This window comes from Bos indicus x Bos taurus, chromosome X (assembly GCF_003369695.1).
Source record: "Bos indicus x Bos taurus breed Angus x Brahman F1 hybrid chromosome X, Bos_hybrid_MaternalHap_v2.0, whole genome shotgun sequence".
Classification (NCBI taxonomy): domain Eukaryota; kingdom Metazoa; phylum Chordata; class Mammalia; order Artiodactyla; family Bovidae; genus Bos; species Bos indicus x Bos taurus.
In genome coordinates this window covers 129,526,717-129,553,322 of record NC_040105.1, presented here as the reverse complement: position 1 = coordinate 129,553,322, position 26,606 = coordinate 129,526,717, and the positions used below count along the sequence as shown (strand labels likewise).

General features: G+C 44.5%; 1 protein-coding gene across 3 annotated transcripts in view; it reads right to left on the bottom strand.

Moving 5' to 3' along the window:
* Positions 1-206: 206 nt before the first annotated feature.
* Positions 207-26,606, bottom strand: part of HS6ST2 (heparan sulfate 6-O-sulfotransferase 2) — a 490,102-nt gene continuing 463,702 nt past the window's right edge. For all 3 annotated transcript variants that reach the window (XM_027535118.1, XM_027535120.1, XM_027535121.1), the window contains one exon: positions 207-3,348. In XM_027535118.1, coding sequence (XP_027390919.1) covers positions 2,451-3,348 — 898 coding nt within the window. In that variant the 3' untranslated portion in view covers positions 207-2,450. The remainder of the gene's footprint in view (positions 3,349-26,606) is intronic.

Genomic DNA, 26,606 nt, shown 5'->3' with positions numbered 1-26,606 from the left:
TATTCAAACGAGAATACAGTCTGAACCCTCAGAGGGAAGTCCCCAAGGTTAAGGTCATTGGCACATGCTACATTCAAGTGGCTCATCTCATCTCCATATCTGGTGGCCAAGAGGAAAATAAGAAACTCCTTGGAAAAAGAGAATTCTCTCTGTGATGTCATGATGTCTAGTGGCTGCAAACTTTGAAATCATGAAATAACCCAGCATCTGTAATTTAAACTTTATTTTATATCTATTGTTAAATTACACAAAATCAGTAAATGGTTTGTAAAGCTACATCATTGGACAGATGTTTACAGTTGAAGTCATGGGATTTACATGATGATGACCAAAATGTATATTTATAACATCCCCTATATACAATAAATCAGTATAGACCGAGAAACTGCACTTAATCTCTGCAAACCATGCACACCACAGCAATAACACAAAATATTTTTTTCTGTAACAAGCTTTTCCACTGGCTCGGGCTTCATCCTTCTTTCCAACAGTACCTATCAGCTTTAAGAGCAAACATCATCCATTAAAACAAAATGAAACTGAAATACCACAGTGATCTACAGAATCATTAGTTTAAAAACACAAAGTACACAAAATAGTTTCACTCTAAAACAGTTTGACTTTAAGGTATTTTGGATTTTGAAAATTTTTTTCCTTTCAGTTTTCCAGTTCTCAGATTCCCAGGACTGCGATACTGTCAGGCAAAACAAAATTTAGATCTACTGATACAAGCGCAGAGTCAAAAACATTTTTTAACCCAAGTACTCAGCTTCTTGTCCAGTTTGTGGCCTTATTATTACAGATGAAACTAGATCATGCAAATGAGCAGATTGTACAAGATGTGACTTTATGGTCACATTTCTAAGCATGTCCCTCATGAAAACATAAAAGCCACTTGCAGTTGCCTTTCTGCTTTACAGCCAGAGGCTTAGTGTAAGTCCTTACGAAAGGATAGCACAACCCGTAATATGGAAGCTGCCCAGAATCAGGATGTTTGCTAGCACAGTGGGTTATATACTTCTTTTTGGCCCGTGCAATTCAAACTTGATACCCTGAAAGTATTTTTGCACAGACTTCCAATACCAAATCACTTTCTTCAACCCATATGCTTCTGATGTTTAACCTCACTGCAGAATACTTTTGCCTTTTCTTTTCTCAAAACTAAAGCTGGTACACGGCTCACCCAAAGTATCGAGGTAAAGCTTTTGGTGTTACTGAATAACATTGGCTATCCTAGTGCTTATTCCAACCTTGTTTTTCTCTAGTAATTGTCTACACTCTGTCAACATGAAAAAGAACTAATGGGCTAGAAAGAGACAGCCCAACTGGAAACATTACAATAAAAATGTACAAAAAGTAAATAACGATTCATTCACATTCAGGTTCAATTCTATCTGATCAAGAACAGAATACTAACTTCAGCAATATTTTAAGACACGCTATCCTGTTCAAGAGTTTCTTGATAAGGATCTCACTACACAAACATTGATAAGACAATTCTATAGAAAGAAAGTCCTGACTTTAATCCAGGATTATATATCACAATAAATTCAGCAACACACCATTTAGATGATGAAGAGAGATTCTAAAACGGGTTAGTTTGGAATGAGCACAACTCGGAGAAGCTTTAAAATGAATGAGAAGCAGCGCCAAAAAGATTCCAGAATTGTTGAAATTACAGTGCCCAGAAATCGTCTGGAAATTAGATCTTTACATTGGTACTCCATTTGGAAAAAGTGTTTGGTTTAGTATGAGATACACCCTGTTTAAAACCTTTAAATAGCAGAAGGTAGAAAAAGTTTAAAATTTTAAACATCTCAAATAACAAGATGAGTCCCTTTCTACTCAAAAGCCAATATTTTTACATAAAACTACTCATGTTTGGGAGAGAAGTTTTCCATTTTCTACTATTTGGTAAACTCTACCATCAGTTCTTATTTTATTTAAATAGATTCTTGGTTATAATCAGAAGAAAATGAAGTTTTGTGTTTAGTTTGTTTTATGTTATATTCATGCTTACCCCTGGAAAAAAATGTTTGCTTCCAAGATTGGGTTTCAACAGTGTGTCATGAATAATGTAAAGTCCATTTCTTAGGCATAAGTTAAATGGCCACATTTTATGTTTCCACTTTGTCCCTATGACTAATTTAAGAACTTCTTAAAATATCTAAACAGCAATTTCTGGTGAGTCTGGTTTGGCTTTTGGATTTTATAAATACTCCAACAAACCAAAAAAAAAAAAAAAAGGCAATTTAATTACATATTGAAATTTGTTTTACCCACGCACAGTAGAACACTGAATTGAAAGGCAACTGTAAAGGCGACATCTTAACTTTTTTGAACTTCCAAACTTTAGGAAGCAGAATGTGTTTGGACGCTCTCATGTTTGAGGATTTGCCCTATTTTGACTGGCGCTTTGGGAGAAGTGTGTGAAAGCTTTTGGGAGCCACTTAGCGCCATTTCTCTACGCTGCCTATATAGTCATGGGTGCCATTGCTGGTGTTGCCATCGCTCTGCTCTTGGCCTGAATTCTGCTTCTGGCTTTCCTGGTTCTCCTTTGGACTTGGATTCTGACCCGAGCTCTGAGTCAGATTCTGAATCAGATTCTGAAACAGATTCTGAGTCCCACTCTGACTAGCATTCAGGTTTGGGTTCTGACTCGGATTCTGACTCGGATTTGGGTTCTGGCCCTGACTCTGGGTCTGGTAATGGGTCTGAAGGAACCTTCCCTTCAGAAATTTGCGTTGTTCCTGACGCTTCCGTCTAGCTTCCTGATGCTCCTTCTGCCTCATAAACTGATACCTTTGCAAAAAGAGATCTTTTGCATAGCTGTACAATTCCATATCCAGAAAATTCAGTCCCTCAATACGTTTTTGGAGTTCGTCATTGATTTCTACGCTAGAGGCCCTAGTGGTGTTATACTGGGTAAAGGGAGAAATAAAGTTCATGTTGAAGGTTTTCTCAAACAGATACTGGGTCTTCCGCTGAAACTCAGTGAGGCCGAAGAATGCCATGTGCTTCAGATTCGATTTGGCACTTTCCAGGAGGACCTTGTTCCTCTGCTTTTCAGGCATGACTGACAGGTTGTAGCAGCCAACGAGTGTGAGGTCGGACAGCATGCGCACCTGGCGGTTGTTGGCTAGGTTGTAGGGACAGTCCATGAACTCTTTCAGGGGGCAGCCAGACCAGTCGTCTCCAGTGTAGCAGCTGGGCAGCTCTTCAGAAGTTGGGGGCCTGCCATCGCAGACGTGGAGGGACGCTTTCCATGTTGCCCCTCTCTGGACATGCCTCCACTCACTCAGGTACCGGGACACTGGGTCTCGGAGGATGGTGATATAGTGGAAGTTCCTGTGGACAAAGCACAAAGGCCAGTGGTCAGGGCTGTAGCTGACATAGGTGGAGTCAGGGAAGGGGCATGGCATATGTGATGTTCACTGGTCAGGAAGGGAGGCCCACTAGCCTGTCCAGAGAGCTCCTTTTTAAAGCATATACATCGGGTGGAAAGGCCACTCCCCCTTCCTCCTTCCCCCTCTGTTTCTCTCTCTCCAGCTACTGACGAAGTCCTCCCAATGACCTCATTTATTTCCTACTCCCCACTCCCAAACTCCCATTAACTGATCATGAAATGGAGACTCAATGGAAATGAATGATTTTACTGAAGTGATAACAGGTTGACAAGTACTCAAGTTCTAATCTTTCTCACTAAATACACAAAAGCATTCTTCTAATAGCTAGTCTAATCAGGATATCTTATTAACAAAACCTTGTTGAAAGAGTGTCTGATATGATGCTTTTGATTCTGGGTGCTGTCATAACATCATGGCTCCTACGTGATGGCAGTGGAATGTGAAGATACGCAGTGCAGACCGGAGCCTCCAGAAATAAACACTGTGGTTAGTTACTGACTGAAATAGACATGGTAGCTGCCAATGGCATATATATCAGTTACTACCTCGGTTTCAGCCTTCACTCAACGTGCTAATATTCCCAGCAGAGGCAAGTTAACTCTATCAGTTCCAAAATGCCCTTTTTCTTTACCCACTGAAAGGACACCCGGATGTCAGCATGTATGGAGGCTTTGTTATGTTACTGTCTTCACTTTAAAGCTGCAAACTGATAAGAGTTCTTTGCTCACATAGCAGACTAGTAAACATTTAAACCGCACACCCACACACACCCATACAGAGCAGGTGCATTCACACACACATGCATGCACAGCAGAAGCATTCTGGCTTATGATGTGATCAAGGGAAAAACAACTTTGCAGCTGTACTTTAATTAAGAAATGAGCTTCCATTCACGTTCAGTGGATGAAAGATGAGGTCATGGATGGGCCTATTGTGGAAGGAAGATGAAAATACTGAATATTAACATTAATTTCTTAAAGGAAACCTGGGGAATGGCTTGTAGCTTTTCTGAAGTTTATTCTTTCCCACCTGAGGGATGCTGCTTCTGCACCCAGGAGTGAGGAGCCAGATGGAACCAAGTCAAGCACCCGACTGGCTAGGTCTGCTGGCTGATGTCCTCTGAACAAACATTCCTCCCAAGTCTTGGGCTCTGAGCAATGCAGGCACCCTGGGATCTATCCTGGGTGCTTCTCTTCTCTTCATGGTGTTCCCTCTGCCTAGCGTAACCTTCCTTCTTTCACTGGAAAATTCTAGACATCCTGCAATTTCCAGTCCAAGTATGATCTCTCCTCCGAGATAATTTATCCCACGCCTGTTGCCAATCATCGTCTCTTCTTCAGTGACACTGGCACCGTTAACTTTGGCTAAAATATTTTTGATACTGAATCACAATTTTTTGTTTGTATTTCTGTTTAGGTTTTCTGCGACAAGAACTCTACATATTCTTCTTTAACTCTCATCTCATCCTTTTCAATGTTGTACCAGACACAAAGCAGAATCCCAGTAACTCCTTTAATTACTTCTTTAATGAACTATCCCGGGGAATAAGAAGGAGAGAGTTGGGAACTGGTAAGGTCATGCCTCATCATAGTAAAAACTCTGGAGAATCTAAGTGACTGGCAAAAACCATAAAAAATTTAAAATATCACCTTCTATGATATTGCGGAGTAAACAAGCATGGGATACAAGAGAAGCATCCTGGAGTGAGGCTGGAGGGGTGGCAAACCCACGTTGACCGGCCTCACTCTTTTGCCTGCCTGCAGCCACTCAGATTCATTTTTGTAAAGACCCACTGCTAACAACTAGCAGATTTTCTTCCTCAGTAGCCTTGACCAACAAAGGTGACTGCTGTTTCCATGGGGTCCGAACTTCTATTCCTTGCTTTGGTATTCATTCATTCACTCCTTTGGTACAGATTTATTAAGCCTTCATGCTAAGCCTGAGGCCACAGCTTTATGGCAATTAGTCTGATTATTTGGAAAAAAAAGAGATTTATGAAGACCACCGACACACTTGGATTAGTCTTTCAACCAGCTTTTCCAGGCATGCATTATAAATGGGTGTTTAAAAGCCCCATGATGGAGTCACCTTCATGCTCAGCTGACAGTCCTCCAGCGCACATTTGTTTTACTGATTTAAGCCAACAGTGACATCTTCTGGTAAATTCTAGAGTGCACCCCTTGTGCATGCCTGTGGCTCTGCTCCCTAAAAACTCTCCCTTGTCCTTCAGAACAGATAGATCATAACCACCAGGGTTAGTGTCTGAACCAGTGTTTTGTAAGCACTATCCCCACGTGGAGAGAGAGAGGAAGCAGACGAGGAATGCAAAGGTGGATATTGACAGAGCCTCTCATGGTACGGGTGTGTCCCTCCTCCAAGCTGAAGGTCTCTCCTAGTGCCTGTATGAAAGGAGGGCCGTCCAAGGTGGGCAGCCTCGGGGTCTCTGCACTGTGGGATTATCACAGCAGCAGAGAAATTGGAGGCGTCTACACGTGTGCATATCCACATGCTGGTAATGACAGCTACCATTCACTCAGATGCCAATAGCTCTGGAGAGTCAGGGATTGCCAGCAGCCCTCTTCTTCCAGGGAAAATAGGTCCAGGGTGCCAGACTGCCTCAATTAGAAACACCTGATGCTGCTCGGAAAATGATCCTTGGGTGAAAAGGAAGATCAGCTAAAGGTGGGTCTCCAGGAATGTCCAGTGGCCTCCAAATGGCATAGTGTGTTGGAGGTGGAAAGGCAGTTGCAGATAACACCTAGAAGGTTTCACAGGGCTAAGGATTGAGGATGCTCATTATTCTAAGTGAGGGGTTGTCAGGGAAATGTCAGAGAAGACCCCGCCACACCCAGAGCAACTGAGGGTGTGAAAGCCCAAGCCAATGGCACAGTGAGTGGAGAGGCAAAGGAGCACTGAAACATAGGTGGCACTCTTGCTGTGCTTGTTTGCTCAAGCATCTGTGTGACTGGCACTGGAAAAGGGCCTGATTATTGGTGTTTAGTTTCTAAGTCATGTCCGACTCTTTGCGACCCCATGGACGATGGCACGCTAGGCTTCCCTGTCCCTCACCATCTCCTGGAGCTTGCTCAAACTCATGTGCATTGAGTCGGTGATGCCATCCAACCATCTCGTCCTCTGTCTTCCCCTTCTACTCCTGCCTTCAATCTTTCCCAGCATCAGGGTCTTTTCTAATGAGTTAACTCTTTGCATCAACTCTTAAGACTTCATGCTAGGCCTGAGGCCACAGCTTCATGGCAGTTAGTCTGATTATTTGGAAAAAATTTATGAAGACACACTTGGATTAGTCTTTGTGGCCAAAGTATTGGAGCTTCAGCTTCAGCATCAGTCCTTCCAGTGAATATTCAGGGTTGATTCAGGAAGAGGCCCTGGAGATGCCCACAGATAAGTCACAGGGCCTGGAGCATCCCTAACTCATGCGCTATTAATGACTGGAGTGGGCACAAGGCACCATGAAAGCACCTTGCAGTGATTCCCAGCCAAGCCTAGTAATAGAAGGGTTTCTGTAACTTTATTTTGAAAAACAAGGAAGAATTAGATAAGGCAAGAAGAGTGAAATGGAGTATGACACAGAAAGGTCAGAATGAGCAAAGGCACAGAGGCATAAAACTAGCCTGCTGTGTACAGAGGAAGAGCACAGGAAACCTCTAACTGGGAGTTACTGGGAGTTACTGGCTAGTGGCAGGAATGGAGGATGGAGAAGTGGCCATGGACAGGGTCGTGAAAGGCCTCAGGTGCCACATTAAAGAATTGAGACTTCTGGGATTTCCTGGCAGTCCAGTGGTTAGGACTCAGCACTTTCACTGCCTAGGGCCCGGGTTCAGTTCCTGGTCAGGGGACTAAGATCCCTCAAGTTGTTAGGTTCAGCCAGAAAAAAGAAAAAAAAGGATTTAGATTTATGAAGACAACAGAGAGGCCTTTAGAGGGTTTTAGGCAGGGGAGTCATACGATGAAGCCTGTGTTTTAGAAAGATCACTGTGTATGGTGTGTGGTGGAACTGGGGAAGTGAGTTGATGTTACTGTAGAAAACAAGACAGAAGAAAAGAGGGCAGACTAGGGAGGCATTTGGAGGCGGGGTTGAAGTAACAAGACTTAGGGACAAAATGAATGTAGGGGAGAGGGAGGAGGAGGGGTAAGGAGGGCTCCCAGGTCTCTGACTGAATGGACAGATAGAGAGCCTCAAAGAGTGATCTGGGCTTAAGATGTGGAGTTGTCAGCAAAACATGATGGCTGCAGACCTTGAGGACTGACTTAGGGAGCATTTGTTAATTCCACGTGTGTGGCTTCAGGTATTGGAAGACAGCATTTCAGAAACCCCGTGGCTTCTCTTCTTTATGTTAAATATAGTTTCCAGCTATTCTCTCCACTGCTTCAGGTCCCCTCACTATGCTTTTGTTTGCCTCTGAACATATTCCAGTTATTTGGAATGTGCCCTCTAGGCAGAGTCTGACAAGGAACAAGTAGGGAGTCTATCACCACCCTCATTCTCGACACCGTTTCTCTTAATGTGGCCTCATATCACATCAGCCCTTTTGGCAGACTGCTGACCCACCGTCAACTACCTTCTTTCATTGTTTCACACGCAGGTCATTTGAAAACCCACTCTGCTTTGTCCTGAACAGATGCAGTTTGTCTGTGGCCCTGTTTAATTTCTTCTTGGTAGAGGCAGTCTAAGGCTGTCAAAACGCATCTGGATTTTGATTATATCCCCTGATATCTTCACCATATCTTCTTCTTGTCTTCTGGCAATGCCTGCATCCAGGCATTGATCAAAACAGAACAAGATGCAGGCGAGAGCAGGTCTCTGGTAGCTGCTGGAAATCTCCCCTTCAGGTTGATAAACCCAAAGGGTGCTGCTGAATGCTGTGATTTAATTTTAAACGAGTGAGCCAATCTCGGCCACAGAAAAATCACACTCAGCCTGTTTCAGTTAGTAGGGATTGGACAGAAATATCTTGTGACCAAACATGTCACTTGATTAGGATGACCAGGTGTCACATCTTTAGAGTCGTGACTCCCCCTCAGTTACCCATGTTGATTTAAAGACCCTTGTTTGGTGCCTCTATGCGACCATGGGGCCTCGACAGGCAGGACATAGTGAAACATTTGCCATCCTCTGCAAGTCCAGGCCAACTTTTGCTTGTCATTGGTAAATAAATGTGGAAACAACAGCAACCAAAGAAAGAGTGGCCCAGGAAAGAAATCCGGGGGCCACCCTTGACTCCTCTCTCTCGCTTACCTTCAATGTCTGAATTTTCCCCGAGTCCTGCTGATTCTAGTTCTTTTTTTTTTTTAAAACACTTTTATTAGAGTGTAGTTGCTTTACAATGTTGTGTTAGTTTCTGCTGTACAGTAAAGTGAATCAGCTATATGCATACACATATCCCCCCCCTTTTTTAAATTTCCTTCGCATTTAGGTTATCACAGAGCACTGAGTAGAGTTCCCTGTGCTATATAGTAGGTTCTTTTTAGTTATCTGTTTTTATACATGGTAGTATATATCTGCCAATCCCAACCTCCCAGTTCATCCCACCTGCCCTTCCCTGCTTGGTACCGATACATTTGTTCTCTACATCTGCGTCTCTATTTCTGCTTTGCAAATAACTTCATCTATGCCAGTTTCCTAGATTCCACATATATGGGTTAATATATGATATTTGTCTTTCGCTTTCTGAACTCAGTTCACCCTGTGTAACAGTCTCTAGTTCTTATTAGCTCCCAAATCCATCCTTTCTACCACTGCCTGGGGTCAGGCCCTCATCACTTTTCTACCTGATCACTGAATCAGTATCCTGGCCCACCTCCCTGTCCCCGGACTGACATCCATTCCACACTCTCCTATGACACACATCTGACCTACCACTCCCTAGTTAAGACCTCTTAATGGCTCCCTATCAGTTGTGACATGAAGTGCAAGCTCTCCACTGTGACCCACAGCCTTGTGGCTGGCACCTGACAACCACCTTTCTTTCTCTTCAGTCTGATCTCTATTAAGCTCCCTCGACACGAGTCTTTCTCAACCATGAGTAATTCGAACCCTCCCACTTCCATTTCCTGACCCTAAGACATTTGGAAATACCTGGAGACATTTCGGTTGTCACAACTGGGGAGCAGGTGTTACCGACATTTAGTGAGTTGAGTCTAGGAATGCTTCTAAGCATCCTACAATGCAGGCTAGTGACCAATTATCAGCAGTGCCAAGGCTGACAAACCCTGCTATATATTCTATGTTCCAAGTATGCAAAAGTAATTTTAATGTTCTACATTGGTTCCAGGCAAAGATCCTACAGGTCCTTTCCCTTTGTATATGGAGTGCCTACTGTTTGGAATGGCTCCAATCTGTCTTTTGTAGATCACCTGGAAACCTCCAAGACTAAACTCAAAGATTGCCTCCTCCATGAACCTTTCCTTGACCTTCCGGGGCAGAGTTACCTACCCTGGTATTCCTGTTTCAACTGTGCCGGTATTCTCCTATTGTAACATTCTGCACAATGGGCTATGATTGTCTAGTGATTTGTCTGCTTCCCCCATTAGACTATGAGCTCTGGAAGGGTAGGGACCATGTAGCATTTATTAACATAAGCCCCCGCCCTGGGCCTGGAATAATGTCTGACATAAAATAAGTGATTAGTAAAAGACTGTTAATTGGATGTCTGCAGCAGAAACAGCAGAGCTTACAGTGAGCTCACAAGAAATGCCTATCGTCGTCTTTGATACAGAAAAGCCACTAGATGTCAGTATTAAATAACAGATCTACCATTTTACACCTGTGTAGGAACATTTCGGAGAAGGCAATGGCACCCCACTCCAGTACTCCTGCCTGGAAAATCCCATGGACGGAGGAACCTGGTGGGCTGCAGTCCATGGGGTCGCGAAGAGTCGTACACGACTGAGCGACTTCACTTTCATTTTTCACTTTCATGCATTGGAGAGGGAAATGGCAACCCACTCCAGTGTTCTTGCCTGGAGAATCCCAGGGACAGGGGAGCCTGGTGGGCTGCCGTCTATGGGGTCACACAGAGTCAGACATGACTGAAGTGACTTAGCAGCAGCAGCAGGAACATTTTAAGGGGCTCTAGCTATGAAGGGTATCTAGTTACATTTAGCACTTGTCACTGACTTTCTGTGTAGTAGTCCAATTTTAAAGAAGGGTGGGAAGTTTAAGGATATTAAGAGTATGTAAATGGATACAGTGACAGACTATTTTTCAGTTCAGTTCAGTTCAGTCGCTCAGTCGTGTCCGACTCTTTGAGACACCATGAATTGCAGCACGCCAGGCCTCCCTGTCCATCATCATCTCCTGGAGTTCACTCAAACTCACGTCCATCGAGTCGGTGATGCCATCCAGCCATCTGTCGTCCCCTTCTCCTCCTGCCCCCAGTCCCTCCCAGCATCAGAGTCTTTTCCAATGAGTCAACTCTTCGCATGAGGTGGCCAAAGTACTGCAGTTTCAGCTTTAGCATCATTCCTTCCAAAGAACACCCAGGGCTGATCTCCTTTAGAATGGACTGGTTGGATCTCCTTGCAGTCCAAGGGACTCTCAAGAGTCTTCTCCAACACCACAGTTCAAAAGAATCAATTCTTCGGCGCTCAGCTTTCTTCACAGTCCAACTCGCACATCCATACATGACACTGGAAAAACCATAGCCTTGACTAGATGGACCTTTGTTGACAAAGTAATGTCTCTGCTTTTCAATATGCTGTCTAGGTTGGTCATAACTTTTCTTCCAAGGAGCAAGCGTCTTTTAATTTCATGGCTGCAGTCACCATCTGCAGTGATTTTGGAGGGGGGATCCCAAATCACTGCAGATGGTGACTGCAGCCATGAAATTAAAAGACGCTTGCTCCTTGGAAGAAAAGTTATGACCAACCTAGACAGCATATTGAAAAGCAGAGACATTACTTTGTCAACAAAGGTCCATCTAGTCAAGGCTATGGTTTTTCCAGTGGTCATGTATGGATGTGAGAGTTGGACTATGAAGAAAGCTGAGGACCGAAGAATTGATGCTTTTGAACTATGGTGTTGGAGAAGACTCTTGAGAATCCCTTGGACTGCAAGGAGATCCCACCAGTCCATCCTAAAGGAAATCAGTCCTGAATATTCATTGGAAAGACTGGTGCTGAAGCTGAAAGTCCAATACTTTGGCCACCTGATGTGAAGAATTGACTCATTGGAAAAGACTCTGATACTGGGAAAGATTGAAGGTGGGAGGGGAAGGGGACGACAGAGGAAGAGATGGATGGTATCACCGACTAAATGGACATGAGTTTGAGTAGACTCTGAGTTAGCGATGGACAGGGAGGCTTGGCATGCTGCAGTCTATGGGGTCACAAACAGTTGGGCACGACTAAGCGACTGAACTGAAATGGATAGAATGAGAACCATACAGTTTTCATGATCACTGAAACAGATTATCCTGAAATAAGTACCCAAGTTCTAAGTCACAGATTTTGAGATTTGGCAGAGCAAGAAGAAACTTTTGAGATGGCAAATCATCTAAATCAATGTCTTCACTTTAGACGTAAAGAATTCAAGGCCTTGGCAGCAAAGATTTGCCCACAAGTCACAAATGGCCAGTGGTTCTTGGGAATCAATCTAACTGCAAGGAATATTCCTGGGCTGAAGGCATATATTTTTAGTAGTTCCTGTCTTTGTGTCTATTGATTACCTAGGATGGTATAATAAACCATGCCCAGAACAGACCAGTAATCCTTAAAAAGGGGAGGCTTTTGGCTGCAAAGAGAGGGCATTTCCTTATGCCAACTAGTTGCACAGCGAGGAGCTGGGGGCATTGGTGTCTGGAACTTAAACCTGTGGTTCAGATAGTAAAGAATCTGCCTGCAATGCAGGAGGCCCAGGTTCGATCCCTGGGTCAGGAATATCCCCTGGAGGATGGCATGGCAACCCACTCTGATATTCTTGCTTGGAGAATCCCATGGACAGAGGAGCCTGGTGGGGTACAGTCCAGGGGGTTGCAAAAAGTTGGACACGACTGAGGACTAACACTTTCACTTTCACACTTACACATTAACTTACACATCAGCTCCCAACAATACTGTGAGTCAGATATAGTTATTCCCATTCTGAAGATGAAGAAGCTGAGACTAACAGAGAATGTGATTTGACCCAGTGCCTTGCCACAAGTTAAGATGCTGTTCTTGTTTAGCCGCTGAGTCATGTCCGACTCTTTGCGACCCCATGGACGGCAACACACCAGGCTTCCCTGTCCTTCACTATCTCCTGGAGTTTGCTCAAACTCATGTCCATTGAGTGAATGATGACATCCAACCATCTCATCTTCTGTCACCTCCTTCTTCTGCCCTCAATCTTTCCCAGCATCAAGGTCTTTTCTAATGAGTCAGCTCTTCGCATCAGGTGGCCAAAGTATTGAAGCTTCAGCTTCAGCATCAATCAAATAGGATTGCTCAGGTATGAACCAGTTTCTTTTTGACTGTAGAACATATATTCTCCCCATCCTACTACTGGGACACAAACCCAGGGCTTCTATGAACAAGCTAAGGATGTGGTTCTCACATCATGGCCCGGAATTAGCAGCGTCAGCATAACTTCATAAATTATCAGAAATGCACATTCTTGGGTCAAACCACTGAAGCAGAAACACAAGGGCTGGAGCCCGGCAATCTGTTTTAACAAGCTCTCTGGGAAATTCCCTGCTAGCTCCCTGGGCTTTCCTGATAGCTCAGTTGGTAAAGAATCCACCTGCAATGCAGGAGACCCTGGTTTGATTCCCTGGGTTGGGAAGATCCACTGGAAAAGTGATAGTCTACCCACTCCAGTGTTCTTGGGCTTCTCTTGTGGCTCAGCTGGTAAAGAATCCGCCTGCAGTGCAGGAGACCTGGGTTCGATCCCTGGGTCAGGAAGATCCCTGGAGGAGGGAAAGGCTACCCACTCCAGTATTTTGTCCTGGAGAATTCCACGACAAAAAAGTATAGTCCATGAGGTCTCAAAGAGTCGGACACTGTGGGAAATTCTGATGCACGTGTGTGCTTGAGAACCACTGTCCTAGGCATGTGGCTTCAGACATCAAAAGTCCCTCAGAGATCCCAGGGGTCCCCAGAGTGTGGACAAGTGACCCCAAGAGACAAAAGCATGCCAAAACAAGCCTAAGGAAGCCCACTGCTGTCCAGGGAAAGCCCAGAGAACTTGGCCTGAGCAAATTTATGAAGATTATGCTGTAAACGTTTAAATTTCCTTTAAGGCCACTGGTTCACAAAAAGCCACAATAAGTTTCTTCTTGCATCACTCAAAGGGGAAATAAATATAAAAGCCATTTTTTTTTAATGGAAGGAGACCACTAAAATTGTACAAGTTAAGGTCATAGGAGTGATCAATAAAAAGTTAATTTAAGAAAGGAAACAAATTCTTAGCCCAAATCAATAGGACTGAACATTTTGTTACACCTGTAGCTTAGTTCTGTATTTTAAAGTTCAGCTTTTGCACATCTTGTTCATGGAGTAAGGATTAGTGGTACAGAAATAAGAACTGTGGTTGGTGGTCCTAAGTAGACTTCAGAGTGGGGCTCTGCGTGACATTGAGTCATTAATGCGGAAGGTCTGGTCTCCTTCCTTGGTTGATGATGTTGAAACCAACTGCACGGAACCTCCCATTGCATGTAAATGACTAGGTCAAGACAAGGAGGATGGCTTACAGATCAAACAACTTTAATATGTGAGCGTAGATGAAACACAAGTATAGTTAATTGATTCAAAGGCAATCCCCTCCGATGGGACCGGATCCCCCAAGCCCTAGGATTGCCATTTTAACTGCTTTTCTTGAGTGACTCATATACCAGCAGTCCCCAAAGAGGAGTTCCTTAAAGGCTATGAGCAGCCGTGGCAGCAGACTCATGTAAGAAGTGTGGGACTTGAAGACAGGACAACTTTGAAGTGGGTGGATGCTCATTTAGATGTGTTGTCTTTGGTGCATTTGTCAAACCATTCTTGTGGCTTAGCAGTCATGTTTGGTCTAGTGAGAAATGTGAGCCTTTATAGTCACATAAAGTGGATTACTTCCAATCACTTGATTGTCTTCACTACACTGGATGCTGAATGTCTCTCCTTTTCCCCCTTTAAGCTGATGCTGTGACCAATTGATGCTGGGCAATGCAAGAGAGGTGGAAAACAGGACCCATCCTTGGGAGCCCACTGATCTATAAGACAGCCAAGACTTTCACTGGCTCCTTGAATGGCTTGACTTAAGAGTACTTAGCAGTACACAAGCACTCCAGGAAAAGTATCTCTGGGACACAAAGCTAATTTAGAATAGGCTGAAGGTCTCACACCCCTCCAAATAAGCCATCCAGTTCTCCTGGCCAGGGGTTTTCTGCTGTTCTTCACACCTCACCCGAAGGAAGGAGCAGTTGTGTGTGCGTAAAGTAATACCTTGATCAATGCCTTAATTAACTGATGCCCCCCCACCCCTGGTTAACCAAAAGTTAGCCTGTGCGTACTGTGGGGAAACATTCAACAAGGCACAAATAGATTTTTCTTAAAAAGAAAGATGATTTGCAATGCCATTATTCTTTCCTGCCTTTTACAAGGCAGGAAAATGATGGTTTCTTATTTGGTGAAAGGGAAGGAGATTTCTAATGTCTGTAAATTTGAACCCAACGTGGAACTCTTCACAGTACTTCACACAGAACTCATCACCACAGTCCTGGTGATGTTTACTTCTTTTTAAAGGAAATCTAGTTCCTCTCCTTCCCAAAGCCCAGTAGGCTCCAAAGTACATAAATCTAAGGACTTTTGTAAACAGTGAGAAGGCTGAGATTTTTAACAAGATGTGAAATTCCAAGCTTTATGACCCGTAGTTACCTGCCTTCACCAACTCAACTGCTTGGCAGCATGAAAAGTTTTGCTGCTTACCCTGCCCTCTGAATTTTCTGTGTGTTCTAAAATTACTCCGTGAGTCTCGGATCATCAGTACTCAGTGTGGTTCTGAGGTGGAAAGAACTTTTAGAGAAAACCCCTTCCAGTGTGGAGATGAGGGGCCTCTTGAAGGGCATGATCCATCCATGTCCCATAGAGACTAGTTCTGCCACTGATTAATCAACTCATGCTTCCTGCCTTCCCTTCCAGGGACTCCTCCCTCTCCACATGGTACTTCTCAGCTTCTGGAGTATTTCTATGTGGCATCTTCTGGCAAATTGTCATCCCTCAAGGGGTGGCATCTGAGGCAGCCAGAGAGAGGAGTTGGTTTTCTTCCTTTCTCCAAAGAGAGCAGGCAGAGGCGAAAAGGGGTAAACTTCACCCAGGGGACAGACAGAAGGAAGCCAGAGGAAATGTCTAATTGCTGCCACTGGGACCACCATGGTTAAGGTCTTGCTCTCTGGATAAGCATCCTTGGTATCTCTTGTCGTGGGTCTCAATGAAGATAACATGACTGTTATATATAAAGTTCTTGGAACTGAGCTTGGAACCCAGCAGTTAACAAATGTTAGTTCCTATTATTGTTACTGTTTTTGCTCTACAGACATGGGTATTCAGCCAAAAGATGTTATTCAACCTTCCTAAAAATCACAAAGCTAGCTAATGACTGTCTGTCGGGTCTGTGTGATTCCTAAGCTCAAATGCTTGCCCGCTGCCCTGGCTGATGGTGCCCCATTTGGTCTTTGGCCAAGCATGTCTGAGCCTGCAGCTGTGTGTTCTCACTGAGTCATCCACCCCTACTTAGACCTGAGCACAGCCTGAGGAGCTACAGGCCAAGGGCACAAGGGCCCTGGCCAGAGTAGGAAGTCTCAGGAAGAGGAGGGAGTTGGATATGCCAGGATGTGAAAGGAAGGACTGCTTCTAAGGTTTTTGTGGGCCCCCAATAGAGCCTTAGGGAGGGGAGCTGAGCATGGCAGAGGTGGGGGCCAAGGGTGGGGTGTAGCGGACCACCATTCTCGCCCCCACGTCCCATTACACAGATAAGGAAACCAGAGAGGTGGCTCCCTTGCCTTCTCCAGATTGTGGGAAATCTGGAGGCCCACGGGATCCTTTCTTCAGGGACTCCCCCAAAGACATGGAACCAAGTAACAGGCCTTCTGCAGATGGCGGGCAGTCAATAAAGAGCATTTAAGGTTCTTTTCAGCAGGCTGCAGACAGCTGCACTGGTTCAGCTGGGCCGCTGGCCATGTGCTGTCTAGGAGGCAGGCACCTTGGGTGCGCGTGGGGGAAATTGTTAGAGGAAAACTAGTCTAGATAAATGTCTGCGCTCAGCATTGTGGTATTTTCCAGAACAGCACAAGGGAAAAGTTTTCCCCTCTATGAAGGCTGCCCCTTCTTGAGTCCTGGGTTGATTTTAATGAGCTCTAATATTGTTGTTAGGTGCTGAGAGAGACAAAGTGCAAACCCTGGCTTTTGTGGCGGAAACAGACCTCGTTTACCATTTAAACTGTGAAGAATGGGAGCCATTCAGAATTTCCAGGGTTGGCTGAGTTGTGCCTCCATTCCCCCGGGGAGCATTTTTTTTTTTTTTTCCTGCAGGTATTCAGGTTGCAAAAGTCACAATTACTGGATAACATGCCTGGACTGTATGTGTGTGGAAATGAGCATCGTGTATAGCACCGGGCACAGCCTGGTTTCCCCACAATGATAACATGGAAAATGGAAAAATAACTCGCTAATCCCCCACTCTGTTCATTTCCAAGGCAAGCCATTCAATATCACGGTAATCTAAGTCTATGCTCCAACCAGTAACGCTGAAGAAGCTAAAGTTGAATGGTTCTATGAAGACCTACAAGACCTTTTAGAACTAATACCCAAAAAAGATGTCCTTTTCATTATAGGGGACTGGAATGCCAAAGTAGGAAGTCAAGAAACACCCGGAGTAACAGGCATATTTGGCCTTGGAATACAGAATGAAGCAGGGCAAAGGCTAATAGAGTTCTGCCAAGAGAACGCACTGGTCATAGTAAACACCCTCTTCCAACAACACAAGAGAAGACTCTACACATGGACATCGCCAGATGGTCAACACTGAAATCTGATTGATTATATTCTTTGCAGCCAAAGATGGAGAAACTCTATACAGTCAGCAAAAACAAGACCAGGAGCTGACTGTGGCTCAGATCATGAACTCCTTATTGCCAAATTCAGACTTAAATTGAAGAAAGTAGGGAAAACCACTAGACCATTCAGGTATGACCTAAATCAAATCCCTTATGATTATACAGTGGAAGTGAGAAATAGATTTAAAGGACTAGATCTGATAGAGTGCCTGATGAGCTATGGATGGAGGTTCATGACACTGTATAGGAGACAGGGATCAAGACCATCCCCATGGAAAAGAAATGCAAAAAGGCAAAATGGCTGTCTGGGGAGGCCTTACAAATAGCTGTGAAAAGAAGAGAAGTGAAAAGCAAAGGAGAAAAGGAAAGATATAAATATCTGAATGCAGAGTTCCAAAGAATAGCAAGGAGAGATAAGAAAGCCTTCCTCAGCACTTAATGCAAAGAAATAGAGGAAAACAATAGAATGGGTAAGACTAGAGATCTCTTCAAGAAAATTAGAGATACCAAGGGAATATTTCATGCAAAGATGGGCTCGATAAAGGACAGAAATGGTAGGGACCTAACAGAAGCAGAAGATATTAAGAAGAGGTGGCAAGAGTATACAGAAGAACTGTACAAAAAACATCTTCATGACCCAGATAATCACGATGGTGTGATCACTGACCTAGAGCCAGACATCCTGAAATGTGAAGTCAAATGGGCCTTAAGAAGCATCGCTACGAACAAAGCTAGTGGAGGTGATGGAATTCCAGTTGAGCTATTTCAAATCCTAAAAGATGATGCTGTGAAAGTGCTGCACTCAATATGTCAGCAAATTTGGAAAACTCAGCAGTGGCCACAGGACTGGAAAAGGTCAGTTTTCATTCCAATCCCAAAGAAAGGCAATGCCAAAGAATGCTCAAACTACCACACAATTGCACTCATCTCACACGCTAGTAAAGTAATGCTCAAAATTTCCCAAGCCAGGCTTCAGCAATACATGAACTGTGAACTTCCCGATGTTCAAGCTGGCTTTAGAAAAGGCAGAGGAACCAGAGATCAAATTGCCAACATCCTCTGGATCATGGAAAAAGCAAGAGAGTTCCAGAAAAAACATCTATGTCTGCTTTTTGACTATGCCAAAGCCTTTGACTGTGTGGATCACAATAAATTGTGGAAAATTCTTAAAGAGATGGGAATACCAGACCACCTGACCTGCCTCTTAAGAAACCTGTATGCAGGTCAGAAAGTAACAGTTAGAATTGGACAAGGAACAACAGACTGGTTCCAAATTGGAAAAGGAGTACATCAAACCTGTATATTGTCACCCTGCTTATTTAACTTCTATGCAGAGTACATCATGAGAAATGCTGGGCTGGAAGAAGCACAAGCTGGAATCAAGATTGCCAGGAGAAATATCAATAGCCTCAGATATGCAGATGACACCACCCTTATGGCAGAAAGGGAAGAAGTAAAGAGCCTCTTGATGAAAGTGAAAGAGGAGAGTGAAAATGTTGGCTTTAAGCTCAACATTCAGAAAACTAAGATCATGGCATCTGGTTCCATCACTTCATGGCAAATGGATGGGTAAATAGTGTCAGACTTTATTTTTCTGGGCTCCAAAATCACTGCAGATGGTGATTGCAGCCATGAAATTAAAAGACACTTACTCCTGGGAAGGACAGTTATGACCAACCTAGATAGCATATTAAAAAGCAGAGACATTACTTTGTCAACAAAGGTCTGTCTAGTCAAGGCTATGGTTTTTCTAGTAGTCATGTATGGACGTGAGAGTTGGACTACAAAGAAAGCCGAGTGCCGGAGAATTGATGCTTTTGAACTGTGGTGTTGGAGAAGACTCCTGAGAGTCCCTTGGACTGCAAGGAGATCCAGCCAGTCCATCCTAAAGGAGATCAGTCCTGGGTGTTCATTGGAAGGACTGATGTTGAAGCTGAAACTCCAGTACTTTGGCCACCTGATGCGAAGGGCTGACTCATTTGAAAAGACCCTGATGCTGGGAAAAATTGAGGGCAGGAGGAGAAGGGGACAACAGAGGAAGAGACGGTTGGATGGCATCACCAACTCAATGGACATGGTTTGCGTGAACTCCGGGAGTTGGTGATGGACAGGGAGGCCTGCCATGCTGTGGTTCATAGGGTCACAAAGAGTCGGACATGACTGAGCGACTGAACTGAACTGAATCCCCCACCAACCTCTCTAACTCAGGAAAGAATCCCATGGCATGCTGGAGTGAGTACAAGAAGGGGAACCAGAGACACAAAGATCGTGCTGGAACAGAAAGACTGATTTTGAACGTTCTGGAGTGTTAAAAGCTCACAAGAGCTCCAGAGGTACTACGCATCAAAGGGTCATTTTTCATGGTATAGATAAGAGACTCTGGACCATTGCATTTCCTCTCTAAGGCAAAAAGGGAGTGGTGTAGTGCTGGGGAGCCAGGGGCCAAGCGCTCCTCCAAGTTACAACTGAGTATCACCCTGGGATGAGCTGAGTCCTTGAGAAAAGATATTTTTTTGTACTTATCCAACATGTGCCTGAGTGGTAAAACTTACAGTGTGTGAAATCAGACAATGATAATGTTGTGAAATAGAATTCCTGGTTCCATTTTGGTTGGTGAAAGGACAAGTATCCTACAATCTTTGACAACATAGAAGCTCTCATTTATTTATTTATTTTTGGCCTTGCAACGCAGCTTGCAGGATCTTAGTTCTCTGACCAGGGATTGAACCTGGGCCATGGCAGTGAAAGTCCAGAGTCCTAACCACTGGACTGCCACGGAATTTCCTAGAAACTCTTTTAAATGGCACTTTCCAAGCACCATTCAGGGCCAGCTGGGACCTTAGTCTTTTGAGAAGAGGTAGGGCTATCTTCTCACAGAGCAGGGAGCCTGGGTAGTGCTCTGTAGCCCCCTCCACACATATTCTCCAGATGGCTGAAAACCACATTCCACGTGTGTAAACCCACCTGCCTGCTGAAAGCAAAGCCCTTGTGACAGGGGCTGATGGGAGTACCCACAGATGAAGGCAACAGATCCATATTTTGCAGAGTAGCAGGGCAGGCCGGCCCCTCAGAGGTCATCTGGTCCAATCACTTTACCAACAAGAACACCAAAGACCAGAGATGAATGACAGGGACTTGCCCCAGGTCACATGAGTCGTCTGTGGCAGAGCTCTGACCCGAAACCAACTCTCTGACTCCTTCCTCAAGTTTCAGAATATCATACTCAAGGTGACTGACAAAAAGGAACCAGCTTCAGGAAAAGGCTGCCCCTCTGTTTGGTAGAAGCTCATTTATCCTCCACCGCAAGATTTGAAAGACATAAAGAAGGGCTAAAAGTCAATGCTCAGACTAAGAAAGATGTCTGACTCTGATTTTCCAACTGAAGGCAAATGCTTGCGGGAGCAACACCCTCAGAATCTATCTTCCATTAATCATACGCTAGAAAGACATGTCAGTGGGGAGTCAGATTCATTTACATTCTGCAGGAGCTGCTGACAGAGCTTCCCCCTTCCCGCCCCTCTGGGCTTGGCTTTTCTCCCTGGAATTGAGGTTAATTCTCAGAGATAGTGACCCACAGTAAGTTGGACTGAAGTCCCCAGATGATTACTCTAAATGACATCTCCCTTCCCACAATACTTTTTCAGAAAGGTCATCTGAAAAAAGTCTATTGATACCCTGGGAGAAGGAAGGATAAAGGGAAAGAGGGAGGAAGAGAAGGAGGGAGGGAAGAAGGGAAGGCTGGTCAGTAACAGTCAGAAGTTTCATATGAAATGATGGAAGACTCACTGCTCTTATATCATTCATTCCTCACACAGGACAAAGTACAGAACTACCATTTTACAGATGAAGTTTGAAATTCAAACAAAAGAAGTGACTTACCCAAGGATACACAACCCATCAGCAGTGGGTGTAGAACCCAAGTACCCTAACTCCCAATTATCTGTTTTCCCCACCATTCTCTATTGCATAATAAGCCCCTAATGGATGTCTGGGCAGTCTATTTCTCTTGTTTTGTGTTTCCAACCAGGCTGCACATTCCTTAAATGTTAAGACCACTTGGGGGAATTCCCTGGTGGTCCAGTGGTTAGGACTTGGTGCTTTCACTGCTGTGGCTGGGGAATTAAGATCCTGCAAACTAAGCAGTGTGGCAAAAACCAACAAACAAAAAACCTGGTAATAAAATAGTATGTACAGTATTATTTAAGATTTAAAAAAAAAGACTACGTGGCATTTCTGTTGTCTGTCAGCACTGGGCCCAGCATCTTATGGGATACAGATTGGTGGATCACTTGATGGAACATCTCCCATCAAGCTTTGGAATTGGCCTCGATATTCCTTTTTGCCTTCTTCCACCTCTCTGTGTATCAGCTCCTTCTCTCAGATCATTCACCACTAAACAATTCTTCCACCTCTCTGTGTATCAGCTCCTTCTCTCAGATCATTCACCACTAAACAAAGTCCAAGTGCATTATTCCTCAAGCCACATAGGCCTCTTATTCCAAACACTAACCTGCCTCTGGCTTGCTGCCACTCCTCAGGCCCCATGTTGGCATTCCCTAGCCAGGAGAGACTATTGCACACGCAATACCAGCTGAAAGAATGAAGAAGGCCTCTTCCTCTCAAACATTACTGCACTAAGGCCCGAAATCCCACCCTTAGCTAAAATTTACTTTGTTCTTCATGGTGGCTAGAAGCTGCTGCCCTCCAGTCTTCATCATCCCCATCCCTCTTCCTCTCACCTTTTCCTGCTGGACTCTCCTGGCTTAGGCTGCTGGAAACCTTAGATCTGGAAAGAAAGTGCTAAGAGAAACTCCATTCATCAAGGTGTCATGTACTTGGCACCACCAGAAGGATTTCCATTCTGGAGGGGGCATTCCCCGAGTAGTCATGCTGTACCCTCTTCACTTCTGGCAGCAGCAGCTGGTAGAGTATGGAATCACATCCTGTAGGTAACTGGCTACTACATGCCGGTGAAAGGCTGCTTCAATAGTCCCGATCAGGATGCCTGATCTCTTCTGCTCAAAGAAAGCACAGGAATTTAAAATGAGGCCATTTGGTGACGGTTTTGATCAGATAGCTTTTCCTTTCCAGAATCATGAATCAGTCATGAACACACCAAGTTAAAACAAGATTTGATTTCCCTGGGGCTATTTCTGAAGTCCTCTTGTTTCCCTGCTCTACCTCCTTCCCACTGAACACTCAGGAGTCAAGGTGTTACTAGATAGAAATGCACGGCAACCTTCACCTTCTATTTCTCAGGTCATTTTCAAGGATTAAAGAGCTATTATTCCAAACATTTTTGAAGGCATAACACTCTTTGTCCTTTTCTTCTGAAAAGTTCTCTATGCCTATATATATATATATATATATATATATGTATATTTTTAGCAAAGCACATTTTCTTTCTTTCTCATTAGATCTTTACAATACACCTGTGAAATAGATAAGGCCAGTCCGTTTCACAGAGGCAGGTATTAGTGCACAGAGGTGAAAGGTCACACGGCTAGTAAGGGATCAAGTTACCTATGTCTGAAACCCATGTCTAGACATCCAGACTAATGTTGCCACCCCATGCCACTGTGCTCATTTATTTGAGAATGAAAGGAATTTTCCAGGAAGCAGTACAGACCTTTTTGCAACACCCTAATAGGATGTGCAACCAGGGCCAGCCTCATGGGGTGGTAGAATTTTCAGGGCTGCTGGAAAGCACAGCTGCCTCTCCTACAGTTGGCCAGGAAGCCACAATGTTAGGTTTATTCCTTTCATTTAAGGATCAGCCGTGTGTGTGTGTGTGTGTGTGTGTGTGTGTGGTGGTGGGGCGGGGGGTGAAGAGCAGGCAATATAAGGTAGATGGTCATGAAGTCAATAAGACTTATCAGTCATTTAGATGGCATAGGATCTCCATGACTTCTAAGATATCCCTCCTATAAGTTTAATAATCAGCTCACATTGGGGAGGGGGAAAAGGGGTGTTCAGGGCATAGAAAGAGATGGGCATCAAGTTTTAAGGAAGGAACAGGAAACTAAGAAGGAAAACTGAGGACTCCAAAGGCAAACATGGCTGTCTTAGACTTTTTCTAGAACTAAGGACCCATCAAGAATCTCTGGTTTAAAAGTAAGGGTGAAAGCAAAGATATAAAGGTAAAGCACAAGGCTTCACAAGGGAAATGAGCAGACTGATTTTTCATTGAGTAATGCCCACGATTTATCACTAAGTTACTGGTCCACATGTATCTTCTATCCTATGCCTGCACACAGGGATATCCCAGCACGCAGACTCCTATGAGGGAAGCCAACCAAACTCTTCCTCCCTGTGCCTCACACCTCTGCTTCTGCCAGTCTCCCAGGCACAACACCACCTGCTTCTCTCTACCTGTCTCTTCAAACAGGACTGTCTTCTCAAGCCTTCCTTCCTCCTGATATCCATAGCTGAAGCAGCCATGCCTTCCTTGGGAGCCTCTAGAAAGGGTAATCTTGACTTCTTTCCAGGAACTCTGTTCATTTGACTTTCTGATGTTGGTGTTCATGCCCAAGTCCCCTTTTCCTTCCAAGGCTGTGGGCACTGTGGAAAGAGGGCAGGACTGGGTCCTTTTTATGTTTCTTTCCCTCTCTTCCTATGGAGGTAGCTGACCCCGAGTCTAGAGACGCACTCATTGATAAAAGCTTTGTACTTAAGAGCTCCGTCTCTGGGGTCAGAAAGCTCTGGAAGCAAGCTCCAGCGATGCAACCATGTGCAAATTACTTAACCTGTTGGTCTTGGTTTCCTCACCTCTAGGCACGCATTTCACGGTGTTGTGATTCTTCAATGAGATAACCCATGTTAAATGCTTAGCACAATGCAGTGACCTGTACGTGTTCCACAATGATTGCTATTCTTACTGTTCTTCTCACAATGAAATGTACAGTCTTCTCAGGCTCCCTTTATCAATCACCCAACAGAGACATCATCCCAGAAACAAAGGGAATCGTGTCAGGAGGGTTTGTTCAATGCCCTGACTCACACTCTAATTACAGCCACATTTACCCCATCAAAATGCAAGGGAAGACAGGAACTGGTTTCAACCTGAATCCACTATTTCTGGAGCCCACACACTGAATGCTGCCGGAGCCTCCACTCCCTGAGCAGCGGTTTGTAGAGATGGAATAGCGGCAGTTTTTCATTTTCCAGAGTCCACTCACCCTTCCAAGAATCTCAATGCCTCATTGATTCATAATACAATGCATAAAGATTTCATTTTTCCTGCCCACAGTGATACATTATGGAAGCAATCTGTTTTGCCACTGAAAAGTTTGCTTAGTAGAAAAATTTGGAGTTTTGACATTCAGGAAATTACAGTCATCTGTAAAACACGATTGATATGCCAAGGCTAACATTTTCATTGCACTCGCAGAGCCAGAATAACTATGATAAAATATGTGTTACCCCACACACGTTTCAGGATCTTTTAAGGAAACATTTGTTAGCTCTGAGAACCCCTCCCAAGGCTCTGAGACTGTAATGGCTGTGCCAGTTAGCTGTTCACCATTCAAAAGGGGTATCTCCATTGACCAAACTGAAACCTGGGTCCTCAGAGAAAGCAACGGCCTAACATGTCTTCTGACTTGGCCTTGGCTGGAAGCTGGAGGCACATTTTCTCATGCTACCACAGTAAAGACATGAGAGAAAACCAAGGCAAATGAGTTTAAAATATTCCACCCCCATTGAGGAATTGTTAGTCAGCCACAAAAGGCCCAGGTATATATTAGGCAGAACTAGAAGTTGAAGGCTTACAAAAGAGAATTCAGACTGTTCTACAGCTGCTTATATTTTAAACTTGCTCTCTATATTTTTACACCCAAGCATTTCTTTGTCTCTTTCTGGGTGTAATTTTCAGTGTTAAATGGCATCAGAAACCCGAGGCTCTGGAGTTATCCACCTGTTCAACTTCTGATTTTGGAATGATGAATGCAATTTAGCTGAGGAATGTGCATGATCTTTATGGCCCTATCGATGGAGCTGCCGTTCACATTTGGCTAGGTTACAGGCAGCTTTTACCTGGTCCTCATCCACCAAGACCTGTGGGGAGTACACGTGCAAGTGGTGTGGTTCTGGGAAAGAGCTTTGAGTGATTCTGTCCATCCCAAGGTCGACTTCTTTAGGCACTGAGAAAAGCCTTCTGCACAAAACATACAAGCCTGTGTGGTGGACCAAGCAGTCTTTAAAGACCTCAGAGAAGTCCTGCACACGCTCATACTCAGTAACAGCAAGTGTTCACAGACCCTTTACTAGGCACGAGTCTGAGTGATTAACATGGAGTAATTCATTTAATTATTCTCAGTATCTCTGAGGCAGGTGAGAGTACGCTCATCCTCTTTAGGGATGAAGACACTTTTGCACAGAAACATTGAGCAACTCCTTCAAAGTCACACAGTTATAAGAGGCAGAGCTGGCATTCAAGCCTCCAACAGGGGGACTGTAGAGCTCATGCTTTTGACCTCTGGGCTGTATTGCCTTGCTTAAATGTTTTTGGGGAAAAGCCTTCTCTTGTCCTCCTGAAGTTCTTGGTTACTCTCCCCGCTTTTTTTTTTTACACTGACAAAGCATTCTCCTCCTGCTCCACATTAAGCTTCTTGAGGCTAACAACTTAGCTTCATTCCTTTCCCAAGAGTGGTTGCACAGATATTAGAAGGGCCCAAGGGGAAGGGAGGAGGAGAGACACAGTCAAGCAAAGAACATGACTACCTAGGCGCATTTGGGCCCTCCAGTGGGGAAATCTGAGGAAAAATGATTTGGCCACCTGATGTGAAGAGCTGATTCATTGGAAAAGACCCTGATGCTGGGAAAGATTGAAGGCGGGAGGAGAAGGGGATGACAGAGGATGAGATGGGTGGACGACAGCACTGACGCAATGGACGTGAGTTTGAGCAAGCTCCAGGAGATGGTGAAGGGCAGGGAAGCCTGGCGTGCTGCAGTCCATGGGGTTGAAAAGAGTTGGACACGACTGAGTGACTGAACAACAACAAAAGGGTGTGGAGGGTCCATTTGCCCCCCACCGGGCTTAAGCTTTGGAGGAGTACCCGTGTTCAGGGCTCCTGAATCCCATCATTCCCCTCTGGGCCTTATTTAAACTGATTTGGCAGCTAATTGAGGGAAGCTGAGAGAGAGAGGAACAAAAAGGACTCGTCAGAAG